Source organism: Sus scrofa, chromosome X, assembly GCF_054392235.1.
Source record: "Sus scrofa isolate SSC_HxYL_T2T_F1_AM1 chromosome X, Sscrofa_HxYL_maternal_Yorkshire_Landrace_v2.0, whole genome shotgun sequence".
In the NCBI taxonomy this organism is placed as follows: Eukaryota; Metazoa; Chordata; class Mammalia; order Artiodactyla; family Suidae; genus Sus; species Sus scrofa.
This window is the reverse complement of record NC_139401.1, coordinates 68,215,211-68,234,947: the sequence shown is the minus strand read 5'-3', so window position 1 is coordinate 68,234,947 and position 19,737 is coordinate 68,215,211. Positions and strand designations below refer to the sequence as shown.

Here is a 19,737-nt window from a genome sequence, read left to right as displayed (position 1 = left end):
AGATGCAGCTCAGATCCCACGTTGTGATGTAGGCTGGCAACTACAGCTCTGATTCGACCCCCAGCCTGGGAACTTCCATCTGATGTGGGTGTAGCCCTAAAAAGAGGAGTAGTGAGAACAGACATCCTTGCCTTATTCCAGAACTTAGAGGGAAAACATTCAGTGTTTCACCATTAAGTAGGGAGTTAGCTGTAGGTTTTGTAGTTTTTCCTTACAAATTGAGACAGTACCCTCTATATCCCTAGTTTTCTGAGAATTTATGTCATGAATGGATATTGAATTTATTAAATGCTGTTTCTGTATCAGTTGATACTAATACTGATATCTATGTAATTTTTCTTCCTTAGCCTTTTACGTTACATTGACTTTCAAATATTGAACCAGATTTTTGTACCTGGAATAAACCCCACTTGTTCATGGTGTATAATATATATATTAAGGATCCAGCATTGTCACTGCTGTGTATTATACATCATCTATAATTCTAAGAATTAATTCCAAGAATGAATTGCTAAGAATTCTATTTGCTAATATTTTGTTGATGATTTTGCATCTATATTCATGAGGGATGTTCGTCTGTGGTTTTTTTGCTGTCATCATTTGCGTTCAGTATCAGGACAATACTAGCCCTATAAAATGAGTTTGAAAGTGTTCCCTTCTCTTTTATTTTCTGCAAGAGATGTAGAGAATTGGTGTTAAATCTCCCTTTTAGTAGGATTCTCCAATGAGACCATCTGGGCCTGCAGAATTCTTTTTCAGGAGGTTTAATTTCTACTTTGATACCACTGTGGTCAGAAAACATGTTCTCCATAATTTCAAATATTTTCGGTTTGTTGATGTTTGTTTTAAAACCCAGTATATGGTCTATCTTGGCATGTGTTCTGTGAGTGCTTGAAAAGAATGTGTATTCTGCTGTTGTTTGGTGGAGTATTCTTTCAATGTCACATAGATCCTATTGATTGATAGCATTTTTGAGTTCTTCTATATCGTTACTAATTTTCTGCCTAGTTGTTCTATTATCAATTGCTAAGAGTGGGATGTTGAATTCTCCATCTCTAATCTGGATCTATTTCTCCTTATAGCTCTAGCAGGTTTTGTTTCAGGTACTCTAAAGCTCTGTTGTTTGGTGCATACACATTTAGGATTGCTATATCTTCTTAGTAATGACCCTTTTATCATTATGTAATGATATTTCTCTGTCCCTGTTCATTTTGTTGTTCTGAAGTCTGCTTTATCTAATATCAATATAGCTACTCCATACAGCAGAAATTGGCACAACATCATAAATCAACTATATTTTAATTTAAAAAAATACCCACTCCTGGGTGGGGATTTCTTTTGACTAACGTTTGCATGGCATTTTTTATTCTATCCTTTTACTTTCAACCTACTTATATCATATTTGAAGTGAATTTCCCATAGACAACAGATAGTTGGATCATTTTTTTAGCCACTCTGTCAATCTTTATCTCTTAACTAGTATATTTAGATAATTTACATTCAATGGAATTTTTACATTAGAGATTAAATTGGCCATTTCATTTTTTATTTTCTCTTTGTTCCCCCTGTTCTTTGTTTCTCTGTTTTCTTATTCTACCTTTACTATACATGACGTGTACCTTTGTTCAAATTCCCTTTTGATTCATCTGTAGTGACTTTGATTGTATATCATTGTATAGGCTTTTTACTGGTTGCCCTGGGTATATATTATACCTAAGTAACTTACCACAGTCTACTGGTATTGACATTTTACTGGTTTGAGTGAAGTGTAGAAACCTTACCTACTTGTTTTGTTTGGGCAATGCCTGTAGCATGCAGGAGTTCCCAGGCCAGGGATTACGCTTGCACCACAGCAGCAGCCTGAGCTGTTGCAGTGACAAGTGCCAAATCCTTAACCTGCTGCATTATAAGAGACCTCGATTCTTACCTACTTTTAAGTCCCTTTTCCCACCCCAATTTATGATCTAATTGTTCTTATATAACCTAATAGATATTTCCTCTGCATATATTCAGAACCATATCAGAGAGTGTTATAATTTTTACTTCAGTCATCAAACATAATTTAGAAAACTCAGAAGAAAAATCTTTTCTATTTACCCATATTTTTACCCTTTTCTTTTTTCTTTCTTCCTTCCTGGTGTCCCAAGATTTCTTCTTTCATCATTTCCTTTCCATGTCAGAAGCTTCCTTTAGCTAATCACTTAGGGTAAGCCTAGGAGCAACAAATTCTCTTAGTTTCCCTTCCTCTGAGAATATTTTTTATTTTCCCTTCATTCCTGAAGGACATTTTCACTGGATGTAGAATTCTGGGTTGACATTTATTTTCTGAAAAATGCTGTACCACCTCCTTCTGACCTCTATGGTTTTTGTCATGAGAAAACCACTGTCATTTGCATTATCTTTCCCTTATAGGTAAGCCTTTGTTGTTGTTATTGTTGGGTTTTATTTTTTTTCTGTTTTCCAGATTTTCTCTTTTTCTTTAGTTTTCAGGGATTTGATTATGATAGATCTTGGTATGGATTTCTTTGAGTTCATACAGTTTGAAATTCAGCCAGCTTCTTGTCTTTTGCCAACTTGGGGAAATCTTTAGCCATTATTTCTTCAAATACTTTTTCAGTCCCATCTTCTTTCTTCTCTTCCTCTGGGATTTTGATGACATGAATGTAAGATCTTTTATTATAGTCCCACCTGATCTGTCATGAGAAAACCACTGTCATTTGCATTATCTTTCCCTTAGAGGTTCCACTCATTTTTGGACTATTTTTGTCTTTTCTTCAAATTAGTTAATTTATATTGTTCTATATATTCCAAGTAACTGATTCTTCCTCTGCCCTCTCCATTCTGCTGTTGAGGCCATCTGTTAAGGTTTTTTTCAATTTCATGTATTGTATTTTTCAATTCTAAAATTTTCATTTAGTTTTCTTTATTTCTTTGCTGAGAAAAGCAAAGAAATAACTGTTTGTAACTGCTCATCGAAGTTTTTTTTTGATGGCTGCTTTAAACTACTTAGAAATTTCCAACATTGCTGTCCCTCTATGTTGGCATCTCTTGATTGCCTTCTTCTCATTCAAGTTGAGAGTTTTCTGTTGTTGGTACAGTGATTTTCTATTATATCCTGAACATTTTAGATATTTTTATGAAACCCTGCAAATCTTCTGTTTTAGCAGCCTTCCTCTGACACCATGCTGGCAGGGAAGGGAGGCACCACCTCATTACCTCCAGGTGGGGGTAAAAGTCTAGTTTCTCCACTTAGCTGTCATTGACAGCCTAGGGGGAGGAGGGATGCTTCATTATTACTGGGCAAGAGTGGAAGTTCAGTCTCCCCACTGGACCTCAAGAACTACCCTGGACAGGATTGACAGTGGCACCTTGTTACTGCTTACCACGTGGCCTCCACTGACACATGGTGGGTGGGCCTCCTTCCCATTGAGCAGAGATTGAAGTCCTGGCTTTCCACTCTGCATTCTCTGACACTACCCTTGTGGGGTGGAGGGGGAGCCTGGTTACTGCTATGCTCATTTCCTATTTTTATGTTTCATTCATTCAACAAATACATATTTGGTGTTAATACATGCTAGGCATTATTCTAGGTGATAGAAATGTAAAAAGGACAGGTGAAGGCCTTGCCCATCATGGAGCTTTGTTCTAGAGGGGAAGATAGTAAGCAAATAAGTAAACATTTAGTGTTGATTACTGATAAATTTGAAAAGGGTACTATTTTAAATAGGGTGATCAGTGAAGGCCTCTATGAGGAGGCGACATTTGGAAATAGAGCTTAATGCAGTAAGGAGAGGAGCTTTGCAAAAACTGGGGTGAAGAACACTCTAGATGAAGGGGAGAACAGGATCAAAAATTGTGAAGCAGGAATGAATTTGGTGTATTTAATTATATAGGTTTTACTGTGTAATAGAAAGACATATAACTATCACATCAAATACTTCGATTTCATAGATACCTAGCATAGGATGAATTTATGAGATTTTTTAACAAATATAAGAGAGGTTTCCACATAAGTGATGTGTAAATATGGTGAAATTGTCAATATTGAAGTTTAGGAAGCAAATCTATCACTGAGGTAGAGAATGTAAATAGCCCCATTTAATATATGAGAGAACTCAGGGAGGTTAATTAGCTTGTCCAGGGTCACACAGCAAGTAAGTGAAGGAGCTGGGTTTCCACATGAGAAACTGAAGATCATACCCAAGGTTTAGAAGAGGAAACACAGAATCTTCCTTCTGCCAGGTAGAGCTGCTGGTTGCTGCATACAACAAACCAAAAACTTTTGAAGAACAGTTGGAGGCTCTAATGTGTTTAATTAAGCTTTTTTTTTCTGTTTGCCCAAAGTTCATGCCTAAAGCAATTATATCACTTAGTCCCCTCCAGCCTTTAGCTCTAAGATAATCAAAGGGCAAAAGAGAGGTTAGAACTTATTAGAGAAAATAAGGTAAACCACTCAGTGTTCTGGAATGCCTAACTGTTGACAATTCTCTCCATCTACCCAGAGGCCCTCTCTCCGTCTACCCAGAGGCCCTTTAACCAACTGAGATTCAGGTGCTGTCTTTAGCACAGCCGCCAAATCCAGCAATGTTAAGGGCCGTTTTATGCCAGAGTAAGCAGGCCCAGCCTCTCTGGCCTTGCTGCTGAGGGACAGCCTTTGCAAGATTCTCACCGCAAAGTTCTAGAGGAAGCTATGCAGACGTCCCATCTCAGGGACTGCTCTGCTTTACCTGGACACCAAAGAGCTCTCAGTGTTTGAGAAAGGGAAGCATCTTTATAGGCTCCTGGTTTACCCACATCCTCCTGCCTCTTTGCAGCTCCAAGCATATTTTGGAGGGAGATTTCATAAAGATTTCTAAATTGAGTTAGAATTTCAAGTCTATTGTGACATGCAAATTAGTCCTGCTTGCCCGTTGGCAGCAATGCAGCTGAAGTGCCTAGAGACGGGGCCATAAAATGAAAACATCAAAGTGATTAAATGTGCCCGAAGAGCATAATTGAGTGCATGAATAAGAGAAAATAAAACAAATTGATTTTCTCCAGTGCCAGAAAAACAGAATAATTGAGAACAAAATAATAGACTTTGAAGTAATCAAAGTGAGGAATGCACCATAGTGACATAGAAACCGCCAGTTGTAGGAGAGATTTATTGTGTTTCTGTTATCATTTTTACAACTTTAATTTCATTAGCTAATAAATACAAATCAATTGAAAAATCAGTCAACCAGAGAAGAGGCAGTCCCCAGCCAAGATTTTTATTCACATCTCTAAAACAGGCTGAGGTGGTGATCCTTAATCTATTTTCATAGGCACACATATCCCCCATGAGCTGGAAAACAGGTTCTGGGAGGCCCCTCTGCTTTGGAGGTGATGTTCTGCTCTGTCTGTTGCTTTTCACATATAAGTTTACAGATTCAACTTTCCAAAGGATCACTTTTATACCCCGCCAAGGTTTCCAACAGACAGAATTGCCTGAGTACAGCATCTTGGTTTTTACCAAGATGCCATTCTCATGGCACTGACCAGCTTCTATGGTCTTGCACTGGATCACTCTGAATCCATGTGGTAGTGGCGGCAGCAGCCATGGCAGCCAGAGCACCTGCCACTCTCGCAATACTGCTAAGCATCTGTGACTCACTGCTTCCATCATCGTATCCCCCTGGGAGCCATGATGCTGAGAAGGAGCTGAGGAGGGGAGCCAAGCCAGGACACCTCTTATGCTAGTGATAGTGATAGAGCACTGGGGACACCAAGCTATGCTGAGACCAGGTGCTCGAAGATCACAGAGCCGACATGAGACCACTGCAGAACTTTTTATGGCTCCTCCCAGGAAAGAATCCCTCCACCCCACTCCTCAGCTGTTCACAGACTGGTGCACTAGCCCTTCACTTCAGGATCTGCAATGATGGTTGAGGCCTTTTTTCCTTTCATGGGCCCTTGATCTACTGTGGCAGCTATTGGCACTTCCAGATGTTCACAACACACCCTACCTTTGGGGCTTCACAGTTAGAGGCCATGCCTTTGGCTCCAGTAAAGGTCTTCAGGACCATGGGGATGGTAAGCCAGGGTGTGCAGAAGGAGTTGGCAGTACTGAGACTGGCACCACTTGCTGGCTCCATGAGGATGGCATGGTTCATAGATTGTGCCTGCCAGGCAATTTGCCCTGGAGAATTTCTCTTTCAAGAAGCACCTAGAAGCTGAAAGGAGTCTCTCTGACCTTCTGGTGGCGTCCAAGGTCCAATCATGATGTACCTTGAGGTGAACAGGGAATGTTAGCGCTTTGCTCTTTTGTGCAACAGAGCGAGAGTTTGTCACCGGTTCAGGCCTAAAATCCCAGCTTCCACTTCCCACTGGCATTTGGGTGGAGCAAAATGGAGCAAATGGCTTTCACAACTCTAAATCATTATACAGATGTGAGGCTGTACTATTCTTCCTGCCGCTGCTATTCCCATTATCCTGGATTTCCAGACCCAGAATTTTTGTCTGAAAAAGGACTGCGGAGAAAGCTCAAGGACCAAAGAACCTGGAGCTGGGACTCCAAAACGGCTGGGAGGCATTGCCCAGCCCAGCAGATAGACCACTCCTAGGCCAGGCTGAGCGCCACAAGCTGGCTGGCTGGCAGGCAGGCAGCTCACTCCTGTGATGTCACCTCTCCAGTTACTTGTGCCTATCCCTCCACATGGAGTCAGCAGATTTAGGCACAGGAGGGGAGTAAAAATGAATCATAGGCTATTTTAGAAATTGCTTCGATTCTGTTTGAGACTGAAGGAGTTCCTTACAAATTAGGACCAGAGCACCCAAAACATCAGGGTAAATATCCCCCAAGGGCTGATACCCTCTAAAAGCCAGAAGCCTGATGGAATGAATTCATAGCCTCAAGTTCTAATTCAGGTCAGAGGCAAATAAGTGGTAATTGGTGGTTACACTTAATTGTCATTGAAAGGCTTTCTGATGACAGGAGGGATCTACATTCCAAGGCAAACAATACAATTAACAATTAAGAGCTAAAAATTAAAATCAGCCATCCATTTCAGCACAAGCCTAAGGCTCCATAGAAATCCTTTGTTCTGCCATTGTTTCCAGGTAGAGTGAGACCCTCAAAGCTAGTGATGGGGCCGCAGCTGAGGAACTTCCTCTAGGCCTGGATCACACTAGATGGACCTCCACACCCCCATCTGAAAATTGTTCAAAGGCTCCCCATGGCCTCTAGGAAAAGACCATGGCCTTCAAGGCCCTTGGTACTCTGGCCTCTGACCATCTCTCCAGCCTTGTTGCCCCCATCCCTGACACTCATCCTGTGCTCTGGTCACAAAAACTTTGCAGGGACCTTTATACATCCTGCTCTGTTTCTGCTGCCTGGACCATTCTCTTTCCCTTTGCCCTTCAAGATGCCACCTCCTCTATGAAGCCTTCCATGTCCTCTCTCTTTGTATGCCCTCAGCACTCTGTACAGACTGGTATTATATGGCCTTGTTGCTGTGGACTATGATGTGTTTGTCTCCATATATGCTTTCCTTGCTAGACTGAGAGCTTCTTGAGGGAAAGAACTGTGTCTTGTTCTCCTCTGTGGCCCCAGCACTCAGCATGGGGTTTAGCTCATTGAAGACATGGGGTGGGGGTGTCGCATACAAGATTCTCAGATAGTAAAGGCTGGTGGCAGCAGAGCAGCCTGGGTAGCATCTGTCCAAAAGCAATTCTTTCAATGATTTTTCTCAAAATGTGCCTCATATACCTCTGCATGAGAGACGATTTGAGGTGACACAAAGACGGTTTCCATCTTAATAGTCATATATGTTTTAATGTATGTTTTAAATGTACTAAGCACAACATTATTATTGTTTTTGTTATTACTTAAATAAAGCCAAAATAAGTATTTTTAAAAAAATTTTTTGGCCGCACCCATGGCATATGGAAGTTCCTGGGCCAAGGATTGAATCCAAGCCACAGCTGCAGCAATGTCTGGTCCTTTAACCCACTGTGCCAGGCCAGGGATCGAACCCACACCTCTGAGGTGACCCAAGCCGCTTCAGTCAGATTTGTAACCCATTGTGCCACACCAGGAACTCCCAGGTATTAACATTTTTCAACTAAGTTGATATAAAGAAAAAGAGTTACTATTAATACAGATGTTAAGTAGATATGACAATGTTCCTGAAAGGGGTACTCATATAATGGAAGTTTGGGGAACCCTTTACAACAGTCCTAAATTCGCATCTAGATGTTCATTCCTTCAGTGACTGTAGATTAATCAATCTTTGAGCAATGTTGAGGGGGCTGAAAATAGAATGATGAACAAGACAGACACACCTCTACCCTCATGGAGCTTGTGAGAGGAGACAGACAACAGTAGCAAGGTAAGCATTCCAGATGTGTTTGGCGTGCTAAGTGCATTGAAGAAAATAGAACATGGAGTTCCCGTCGTGGTGCAGTGGAAACGAATCCGACTGGGAACCATGAGGTTGCAGGTTCGATCCCTGGCCTCACTCAGTGGGTTGAGGATCCAGGTCGCAGACGCAGCTCGGATCCTGCGTTGCTGTGGCTGCGGTGTAGGCGGGCAGCTGTAGCTCTGATTAGACCCCTAGCCTGGGAACCTCCATATGCCACAGGTGTGGCCCTAAAAAGCCCCAGGAAAAAAAAAAAAAGGACAGGAATATGTGACAGAAAATGAGTGACCGGGGTGGCCACTTTGGGTGGTCATCAGACCCCTCAGAGGTGACTTTTGGGTTGAGACCTGGATGATGACAAGAGTCAGGAATGAGAATATCATTCCAGGTGGAAGGAATTACACAGGCAAAGAAGGGGGAGCCCCAAGAGGGAAAAATGACTCATGTATTCCAGGAATGCAAAGAAGCCCCACATGGCCAGAACAGAGTGAGCAAGGAGGGTGGCAGCAGACAAGAGATCAGAGATGGGGGCAGACCCTGCAGAGCTTGGTAGCTAAGTGGTTTGGTAGCTAGATGTGATTGGAAGCCATAGAGGGTTTTGAGCATAAGAGTAGTATGGTCTAACCTAAGTTTTAACAAAATACTCAGGCTGCCATATAGAGAAAAGGTTGCGGGGGACAAGGATGAAAGCAGGGAGACCAATATTGAGGCTATTAGAGTTGTCCATGCAAGAAGTGACTGTAGTTTGGAATAAAGTTATAGCAGTGAAGGTTGGAGGAAAGTGGGTGGGTTTGGAATATATTGTGGAGGTAGTATTGACAAGACTTGCTAATGGATTGAAAGGGAGCTTGTAAACAAAGGAGCAAATAAGGATGACCCCAGTCAATGTCATGAAGGGAAAAAAAAGCAAAAGGGAACTGTTCCATATCTATACTGTCCTATATGGTAACCACTAGCCACATGTGGCCATTTAAATTTAACTTACTAAAATTAAGTTTAAAATTCAGTTCTTCACTTGCACTAGCCACATTTCAAGTACTCAATAACCGCTTGTAACTAATGGCCATCATATCAGGCAGCATAGATATAGAACATTTCTATCATCCCGGAAATCTCTATTGGACAATGCTGCTCTACATTAAAAAGACTAAAGATTATGAGACTAAAAAGACAAGGCACAAACTGTGAGAAATATAACACATATCCAATAAAGGACTCTGAGCCAAAATATATCAAGAACTCTTAAAACTCAACAATAAGAAAATAACACAATCAAAAAATGGACCAGAAATTCTCATTGTGGCTCAGTGGTTTAAGAACCCGACTAGTATCCATGAGGATGCAGCTTTGAACCCTGGCCTCGCTCAGTGGGTTAAGAATCCAGTGTTGCCACAAGCTGTGGCATAGGCCTGAATCTGCAGCTCCAATTTAACCCCCTAGCCCAGGAACTTCCATATGCTGCAGGTGCAGCCATAAAGAGAAAAAGGAAAAAAAAAAAAAAAAAAAGCGAAATGAGCCAAATGGAATTCTCTTGTGGCTCAGTGGGTTAAGGATCTGGCATTGTCACTGCAGTGGCTTGGGCTGCTGCTGTGGCACCAGTTCGATCCCTGGCCTGGGATCTTCCACATGCTATGGGTATAGTCAAAAGGAAGAAAAAAAAAAAAAAAAAAAAAAAAACGAAAACAGGCTAAAGATCTTAACACACACCTCACCAAGGAAGCTATACAGATGGCAATTAAGCGTATGAAAATATATTCACTGAGTTCCCGTCGTGGCTCAGTGGTTAACGAATCCGACTAGGAACCATGAGGTTGCGGGTTCGGTCCCTGCCCTTGCTCAGTGGGTTAACGATCCGGCATTGCCATGAGCTGTGGTGTAGGTTGCAGATGCGGCTCGGATCCCGCGTTGCTGTGGCTCTAGTGTAGGCTGGTAGCTACAGCTCCAATTGGACCCCTAGCCTGGGAATCTCCATATGCCGCGGGAGCGGCCCAAGAAATAGCAGAAAGACCAAAAAAAAAAAAAAAAAAAAGAAGAAAATATATTCACAATCACGTCACTAAAGAATTACAAATTAAGACATACCTCACTGAATAGCTAAAACCAAAACACTGACACTACCAAATGCTAGAAAGGATGTGGAGCAACAGGAACTCTCATTCATTGCCGATGGGAATGCAGAATGGTACAGTCACTTTTGGAAGAGATTTCTTCCAAAACTAAACATAGTTTTAACATATGGTACAGCAATTATGCTTCCTGCTATTTACTCAAATAAGTTGAAAATTCATGTCCACACAAAAACCTGCACATGAATGTTTATAACAGCTTTATTCATAATTGCCAAAACTTGGAAGCAACCAAGATGTCCTTCAGTAGGTGAATGGATAAATAAACCATGGTACATCCAGACAATGGAATGTTTTTCAATGGTAAAAGGAAATGAGCTATTAAGTGACAAGATGGAGAGGAAACTTAAAAATGTGTTGCTAAGTGAACGAAGCCAATCTGAAAAGGCTACACACTGTATGATTTTAACCATATGACATTCTGGAAAAGGCAAAACTATAGAGACAGTAAAAAAATTGGTTGTTGCCATGGCTTTGGGGAAGGGGGGGTAAATAGGTGGAGCACAGGATTTTTAGGGCAGTGAAACTATTCTTTATGATACTGTGATGGGGGGTGCATAACGTTATATATACACTTGTCAAAACGCATCCAACTGTACAACACCAAGAGTGATCCCTAATGTAAACTATGAACTTTACTTAACAATAATATATCAATATTCACTCATCAACTGTAACAAATATACATACTAATTCAAGATGTTAATAATAGGGGGAAATGCCTCCCAGGGGAGGAGGAGGCCAGGGGAGAATATAAGAGGTCTCTGTACTTATTGCTCAGTTTTTCTGTAAACCTAAAACTGCTCTAAAACAAAATCTATTAATTAGCAGCACCAGCAAAAAAAGCTAAAGAGAGTGCTCACCAGCACCTAGTACTTGGCAAAGAATAGACACTCTGCAAATGTTTATTGAATAAATGGATGAAAAAATGAGCCAGAAAGTTGATGAATCAATAGACCTCAAGCCTCCTCAGTCCTAGTTCAGCACTCTTTCTTATACATCAGAGATAGGGTGACGATATAATTTATTGTCCAGTCCAAGACACGAGAGCGAAATGGAGCAACCATGGGCGTAAATCAGAACTGTCCCAGCGATAATGCAGAGATCACAAACTGGGAGCCACATCTTGCCTCCAAAATTGTTTTGTTTAGCCTCACATATTGATGTCCTCCATGATATTCTTCAAAAGTTTAAAGCAGCGGTCCACATTTAACACCGTGGAAACTTTGCATAACAATGTGAATTTCCAACTTCTCTTGGACAACAGAAAGATCTGCTCACACTGGGCCCACAGTGCTACACACTAGTGAATGACTGAAGCCAAGTAGCAGCTGCCTGCTTCGTGAGCAGGTACCTTCCTGTTTGCCACAAACCCCACCTTTCCCTATTGTGTCTCCTACTCTAGGCCAAGTATAAGTTTCCATTTCTCATCTTGCTGACCCCATTTTGGCTTTGTTTTCTTTTGTAACAGAGGTTTTGTGGGGTTTTTTTTTTATCTTTTTTCTGCCTTTTATAGGTCTGCACCCATGGCATATGGAGGTTCCCAGACTAGGGGTCCAATCTGAGCTGTAGCCACCAGCCTACACCAGAGCCACAGCAACATGGGATCCGAGCCGCATCTGCAACCTACACCACAGCTCACGGCAACGCCAGATCCTTAACCCACTGAGCAAGGCCAGGGACCGAACCCGCAACCTCATGGTTCCTAGTCATATTCGTTAACCACTGAGCCACGACAGAAACTCTAACAGAGTTTTTTTAAAAGGCAATTATTTCTCATATTCATGTCATGATGCAAAGTAGGAAAAAGAGAAAAAAAAAAAAAAGATCACGAGGGCTCCACGTGTCTTGCTCCTATTCTGCTCTACTCACATCCAGTACATTTCTGGCCTCTACAGGCGTTTGAGTTTGCCGCTCTGGTCAGGACTCTGTGTCTCCCCAGGTCCCATGCTGGCCTTTAGAATTTTCTCAGGCTGCCACCCACTGCTGGAAAAGCTAGATGCGAGGGGAAAACAATGGGCATTATTTAAGCTTACATTTTCATTGTTACCCAAACTCAATATTGCTCATCATCAACTTTTGGTGGAAATTGTTTCTGTTGTTTTTCTTAATTGCCTCCAAATGTAACTGGAGAGTGAGACAGAGCAGCAGAGAACGCAGCACCCACCTTTCCTTTCTGTGAACATGTGTTGGGACGCTTGGACATAGGATTTTGTTCATCCGGGTGCTGCACACACATTCATCAAGTTCTGGCTGTACTTACAGATGGAAGGACCCTCACTTCAGTACCAGGATCCCCTGTAGGTTTTCCTCAGCAGAGACAACAACATAAGCCAAGGCCCACATGGAGATGGGAAAATATGGATGGGGCACATTCGAGCAAAGATGTTAGACTTCATTCATAGGTGGTCCAGAGCCGCTATTTGGAGCAGAGGAGGCACGTGATCACAGCTAGAATTGTGTGGGGGACAGCTTCAGAGGTGGAATACCAGTTAAGAGGTGGTTTCAGTGACCTGAGTGATGAGAGGTGCATCTAAAGGAGAGGTGGAAACAGAAAGGAGAGGACAGATTTGGGAGACACCTTGAGGTTAGGCCTGACAACTCATAAAATGTGGAGGGAGATGAAGAATCAGGGAGTTCTCTTGTGGTACAGCAGGTTAAGGATCTGATATTGTCACTGCAGCAGTTTGGGTTGCTACTGTGCCACGGGTTCAGTCCCTGGCCTGAGAACTTCCACATGCTGCAAATACGGGGGAAAAAAGAGAGAGAGAGACTGGGAACTATACCTAGTCACTTATGATGAAGCATGATAATGTGAGAAAAAAGAATGTATACATGTATGTGTAACTGGGTCACCTCGCTGTGCAGTAGAAAATTGACAGAATACTGTAAACCAGCTATAATAGAAACAATAGAAATAATTATGAAAAATTTAAAAATTTTAAAAAGAGAGAGAGAGATATGAAGAATCAAAGATTATCCAGAGATTGTGAGCTTAAGGGTGGAAAACACCAAAAGCATGACCCAAAAAATAAACTTTTGCTTTGCAAGAGTTATGAGAATGAAAAGATAAATTATATACTGAGATAAAATCTTTGCAAATCACATATCCAACAATAGATTTGTATCTGGAATATATAAAGAACTCTTCAGACTGAACAGTAAAAAAAAAAAAAGAGTCTAATTAGCAGAAGACATGAAGAAGATATAGACAGCAAATAAGTACATGGAAGGATGTTCAACACTATTTGCCATTAGGAAAATGCAAATTTAGCTCACAGTGTGAGGTCCCCACACACCTATCAAATGGCCAAAATAAAAACTAGTGACACCACCAAACGTGGACAAGAATGAGAAACTAACCCCTCATTCGTTGCTGGTGGGAATGCAAAATGGTATGGCCACTCTGCAAAACAGTTTGGTGGCTCTTTAGAAAATTAAACACGCAACTACCATATGACCCAGCAGGTGCACTCTTGGGCATTTATCCCAGAGAAATGAAAACTGGGTTCACACAAAAACTTGTACATGAATGTTCATAGCAGCTTTATGTGTAATAGCCAAAAACTGGGAACAGCCCCAGATGTCCTTCACCAATGACTGAGTAGTTAAACAAACTCTGCCACATCCATACCATGGAATGCTTCTTGGCAACAGAAGGGAACAAAACTGAATGCACGCAACAACCTGAATGGATCTTTAAGGGCAGTGTGCTGAGTGGAAAAAAAATCTCAAAACATTGTATACTGTATGCTTCCATTTATATGACATTCTAGAAATGACAAAATTATAGAACTGGGGGCCAAATTAATGGTTGTCAGGGCTTAGGGATGGGGGAAGGGAGTCACAGTAACAAGGTAACATGAGGAAGATCTTTGCGGTGTTGGAATAGTTCTGTATCTTCTTGTGGTGGGGGTTACATGAATCTACTGCTGTGATAAAATTTCATGGAACTATATACTTACACATACATGCAAGAGCACATATAAAACTTGTAAAATCTGAATATGATCTGTGGATTATACCAGTGTCAATTTCCTGGTCTTGATATTAAATAATAATTATATAAGATGTTGCCACTTGGAAAAACATGGTGAAAGTTACCTCTTGGTACTTTTTCACCATTTCCTGTAAATCTATAATAATTTTAAAATTAAAAAGTTAAGATCCCCCCCAAAAAGGAATGAACTATTGATACACTTAAAAATTTGCATGAACCTTAAAATTTGCATGAAACTCAAAGGCATTATGCTGCTCGAAAGAAGCCAGTCTTAAAAGGTCACATACTGTTTGATTCCATTTATATGACATTCTCAAAAAGACAACACTTACAGTGATAGAGAATAGGTCAGTGGTTGCCAGGTGGCAAGAGGGGGAAGGGAGGATGTAACTGCAGAAAGATAACACAGGGAATACTTGTGGGTAATGGGACCAATCTGTGTCATGACTCTTTACATGTGTTAAAAATCATGGAACTACACATACCAAAAGAGAGTCAGATTACTGTATATTAATTTAAAAATTAAAAATTAAACTAGATAGGCAAGTGGGTGCTGACATATTTTCTTTCCCTCCTTCCTTTCTTTCATTCAGCCATTTATTGACCACCTACTGTGTGTGAGGCACTGTGCTAGAGTTTGGAGATCAACCAAAAGTAAGGCAGCTCAGGTCCCTGCCCTCATAGAACATGGTTCCTGTTTCAGAGGAGAAATGGTCAGTAGGGTTTGGAGCCCAGTATTTCTGCTTGGGTAAGGGGGGCAGGAGAAGACTGGAGGGGTCTAGGGATCAGACTTTTCATTCCTAGAGCCCAATCCTGAAGGGTTTCAAGTAATCACTTTCCCCTCAAAGACTCAGACCCGAGGGCAGGGGAAAATCCCCAATTCGTACTTCACAGGTACTCACAAGAGAAAATGCTGGGAGACTTGTGCCCTGCTAAGGGAAGTGAGAAAGTTGGGGGGGTAGGGAAAGATTTGATGCAGTTAGTTAGTGTGAAATCTGAAGCGTTGCCCGAACTTGTGTGTGTGTGTGTGTGTGTGTGTGTCTTAAGACAACCATTTGTTTAGCTCGTAAATCTGTGCATTGGCAATAGGGCTGGGTTCAGCTGGGCGGTTCTTCTGCTGGTTTGGACTGGGTTCACCCCAGCACTACAGTCAGCTGGCTGTCAAATGCCTCACTCACACTTCTGGTGGGTGACTGGTGGTTGCCGGGGTAACTGGGCCATATGTCTCTCACCATCCTGCAGCCTAGCCTGAGCTTGTTCACAGGTAGGGAGTCTCAGGGTTCTCCAGAGCAGCAAGAGAACAAGCCCCCAAATGCAAGTGCCTTTTTTTTAAGAACAGCTTTATTGAGGTATAATTCACATGTGTTACCTGAATTTGAATTTTGTTTTCTCTCCTGTTTGCAGGGAATCTGAAGCATGTGGTCTAGCTGACAAAAAGAGATCAGGTTTCCAGAGCTGAGGAGCAGTGCCTGTAATGAAGACAGCGTGTTTATGCGAGCAGTGTGTGGAATTTGTGACTGCAGGGGAAATTTGGAAGAAATTACTTCCTGAAAATTTCCAAGGGGCACCAAGTGGCAGCTGGCCTCCTGGGGTGAGGTGGGCTGGCACCCCAGAGGCCTCAACTAGACCTAGGGGGAGATAAAGATTTCCAACATTTAAAGTGTTTATTTTTAAAAAACACACAAATGCCATTTTTAATCTTTGAAAATTATTTTTCAGCAAGTTGGGGAGGGGTATTTTTATTTTCTTAAAGGAGACAGATCAGAAACTGGAGGAAAATGTGGAGACTTAGCTGCCAGCTTATGGGGTGAAGGGGGGAGCTAAGAAGCAGGGATTGGGCCTCAGAACCATCCAAGTGAAGCCTTGCCAGAGAAGGACCGGTCAGCATACTGGGAGGTGGAGAGAAATCCACCTGTGTTTTTAGGATTATGGATCTATTTTGTTTTTTTAATAAAATCTTTGAAAACCTACCCCTTTGTCCCATTGTCCTCAATGTAAAGGACCACTGACAGGATTACACAGTTCTGAATATTTCCTCTCACCGAGGTATCAAAAATAACCCTGCTGCTTCCATGTTCTGCTCTGACCCAGCCTGGGAGGCTGACTCTGAGTGATGGATCCCACTGAGGAACTAGTGTGTCCCCATTAAGTCCCAGAGACAGAAAGCCAAGCTCTGTCCTGTGCTGGAGCCTGTCCAGGGCTCCTGGAAATATAGGTACTGCAACCATGGAGAGGGTCTTGCTGGCACCCCGGAAGGAGCTGTCTCTGCCTGGGGAGCAATTCGGTGATGGGAAGAGCAGGTGGCATGTCAGATCCAAGAGGGGCACCTTTTTTTCTTTTTAGGGCTGCACCTGCGGCCTGTGGAATTTCCCAGGCTAGGAACTGAATCGGAGCTGCAGCTGCCGGCCTCCACCACAACCACAGCAACTCCAGATCCAAGCCACATCTTCGACCTACACCACATCTTGCGGTAATACTGGATCCTTAACCCACTGAGCAAGGCCGGGTATCAAACCCACGTCCTCATGGATACTAGTAGTGTTCGTAACCTGCTGAGCCACAATGGGAACTCCAAAAGGGGCATCTTGATGAATAGAGGCTACTTCCAGCCAAGTGTAGACAATCAGCACACTTGATGGAAATGATAGTTGTGATGCCTTGGTATTACTGTAACCTCAAAGGAGAGGGCAAGGTGGCAAAATGCAGGTGGTGGGGGGGCAGGGGGGGTGCCTGTGTCATGAGGGAGATGAGGAAGCAGAAGAGACAGCTGAACGTCGTGATTTTGTAATTCAATTTGCCAAGTATTTAAGGACTGGGCTAAGAGACAAAGACAGCCCCATCCTGGCCGCCTAGGAACTCCCAAACAAGGTAAAGGAGGGGGTAAGGAGCCAGACGCCAGCATGCTTTGTGCTCTGTTACGAGCATGAATCCAGCGCTGTTGGGAGCACTGGGGAGAGAGCACCTCGCCCTGCAGGGGCAGCATCCTGAAACTTTCAAAGGGATGACATTTGAGCTGGGCCTTGTAGAGTGAGTTGTATTTCTCCAGGCTACCGAGGGGGGAAGGGCATTCCGCTGAAGGGAGTGGAAAAAGCCTTGAACGTGTGTCCCGGGATGGGAATAGCCAAGCTTTTATTAAACAGCATCGGGGCGCCTGGTCGGCTAGGAATACCAGTCACTTCAAATGCTCGCTATTCTAATTATACACTCTCGGCTTAAGGGCAGTTTTACTTATACCAAAATGAAGGGGGATTTTGAAAAACAGAAGAGGGAGGAGGCACTGAATGAGGCAGTTGGGGGTTGTGAGGGGGAGAGGGGGAGGCCGAGCAAGGCAAACGAGAACTCTGAGTTCCCAGCCTACAAGAAACCACCCGCCAAGGTCTGCTGTATCAAAGGCTTGACTGGTCCACTTTCAGCTCCCCAATCTCCATTCTTTCTAAGGAACCCGTCCCCAAAGTCATCACCCAAATTCCTGTGAAGAACTCAGCCCCAAGACACTGCTACCTGGTAAAGTGGTGAATACTAGTGCCCCATTTTCCTTTCAAGGGGAATGGGCCTGAGCCAGAAGGAGCCCTTTCCCACTGGGCAACCAGTACTGCCTTCTCACCACTGCTGGTACTACTGGTCAAGCCTCAGAGCAAGCTATTGAACCGACCCACTGTTGGGCATCCCAGAGGCCAAGCCTGTTCCTGAGAGACTGCCTCATTGCCTTCAGGATTCCTTTTCATTTGATTCTTTTTTAAAACATTAGCCTAAAAAGAAACCCCCTAGTTAGAACCAGGAACAATTTCCCTCTTAAAAAAAAAAATTTAGTAGTTCTTCAAACCTGACTAGCATCCATGAGGATGCAGGTTTGATCCCTGGCCTTGCTCAGTGAGTCAAGGATCTGGCCACTGCCGTGAGCTATGGCGTAGGTTGCAGCAACACTCTTGGATCCTGCATTGCTGTGGCTGTGGTGTAGACTGGCAACTACAGCTCCAATTCGATCCCTAGCCTGGGAACCTCCATATGCCGCAGGTGCAGCCCTAAAAAGACAAAATAATAATAATTATTATTATTTATTTACTTATTTATTTTGGCCACAGTGTGCAACAGCTTGATGTGGGATCTTAGTTCTCAGACCAGGGATTGAACCCCGGCCTTGATGGTGAGAGAACTGAGAGTGCTCTCAGCTCTTGGACTCACAACCCTTGAGTCCTAACCATTGGGCCACCAGGAAACCCCTAATTTTATTTATTTTTTTCTTTTTTGGCCTCCCCATGGCATTTGCAGTTCCCGGGCCAGGGATCAGATCCTAGCCACAGTTGTAACCTGCTGAAGCAATCCTGGATCCTTTAACCCACTGTGCTGGGCCAAGGATCGAACCTGAGTCCTGGCACTGCAGAGACACCGCCAATCCCATTGCTCCACAGTGGGAACTCCACAATTTTCCATTTTTTTAATTAGAAGAGAAATAACAAAGGTAGTATTCCCAAAACAAGCAAGAGGTGCTCTACTAGGACTAAACTCATAAAATTGTACACATTAAAACTGATGCAAACTACTGCCTTTGGAATGGATAAGCAATGAGATTCTGCTGTATAGCATTGGGAACTATGTCTAGTCACTTATGATGGAGCATGATAATGTGACAAAAAAGAATGTATACATGGATGTGTAACTGGGTCACCATGCTGTACAGTAGAAAATTGACAGAACACGGTAAACCAGCTATAATGGAAAAAATAAAAATCATTATTAAAAAAATGGCCAGCCCTTGGTCTATCAATTATACCCTCAGAAAAGCTGTAAAAGAGAGAGAGAAGAGGAAAGAATTGCTTTGCTGGCGTTCCCGTTGTGGCTCAGAGGTAATGAACCTGACTTGTATCCATGAGGATGCGGGTTCTATCCCCAGCCTCGCTCAGTGGGTTAAGGATCCAGCGTTGCCATGAGACTCGCTGTAGGTGGCAGATGCGGCTCAGATCCCACGTTGCTGCGACTGTGGTGCTATAGCTCCGATTTAACCCCTAGCCTGGGAATTTCCATAAGCAGCGGGTTTGGCCCTAAAAAAAAAAAAAAAAAAAAAAAAAAAAAAAAAAAAAAGTGCTTTGCTAAGAATTATCTTAAGTGCTTAGGAAAAAAGACCAAAAGGAAATACACCACTGAGGTGGGTTTCTGTGGAGGAGGAAGGTATACGGAAGGTTTAATTTTTGTTCTTTCTACTTTTCAATATTTTCCCAGTTTTCTCTTGTAA

General features: G+C 42.6%; 1 protein-coding gene across 2 annotated transcripts in view; it reads left to right on the top strand.

Annotated features, from left to right (window-relative positions):
* The window catches only part of HDAC8 (histone deacetylase 8), a 240,213-nt gene extending 223,736 nt beyond the window's left edge, over positions 1–16,477 (top strand). For both annotated transcript variants that reach the window (XM_085008426.1, XM_021080459.1), the window contains one exon: positions 15,912–16,477. In XM_085008426.1, the coding sequence (XP_084864552.1) occupies positions 15,912–15,920 (9 nt within the window). In that variant the 3' untranslated portion in view covers positions 15,921–16,477. The remainder of the gene's footprint in view (positions 1–15,911) is intronic.
* The last annotated feature ends 3,260 nt before the right edge of the window (positions 16,478–19,737 follow it).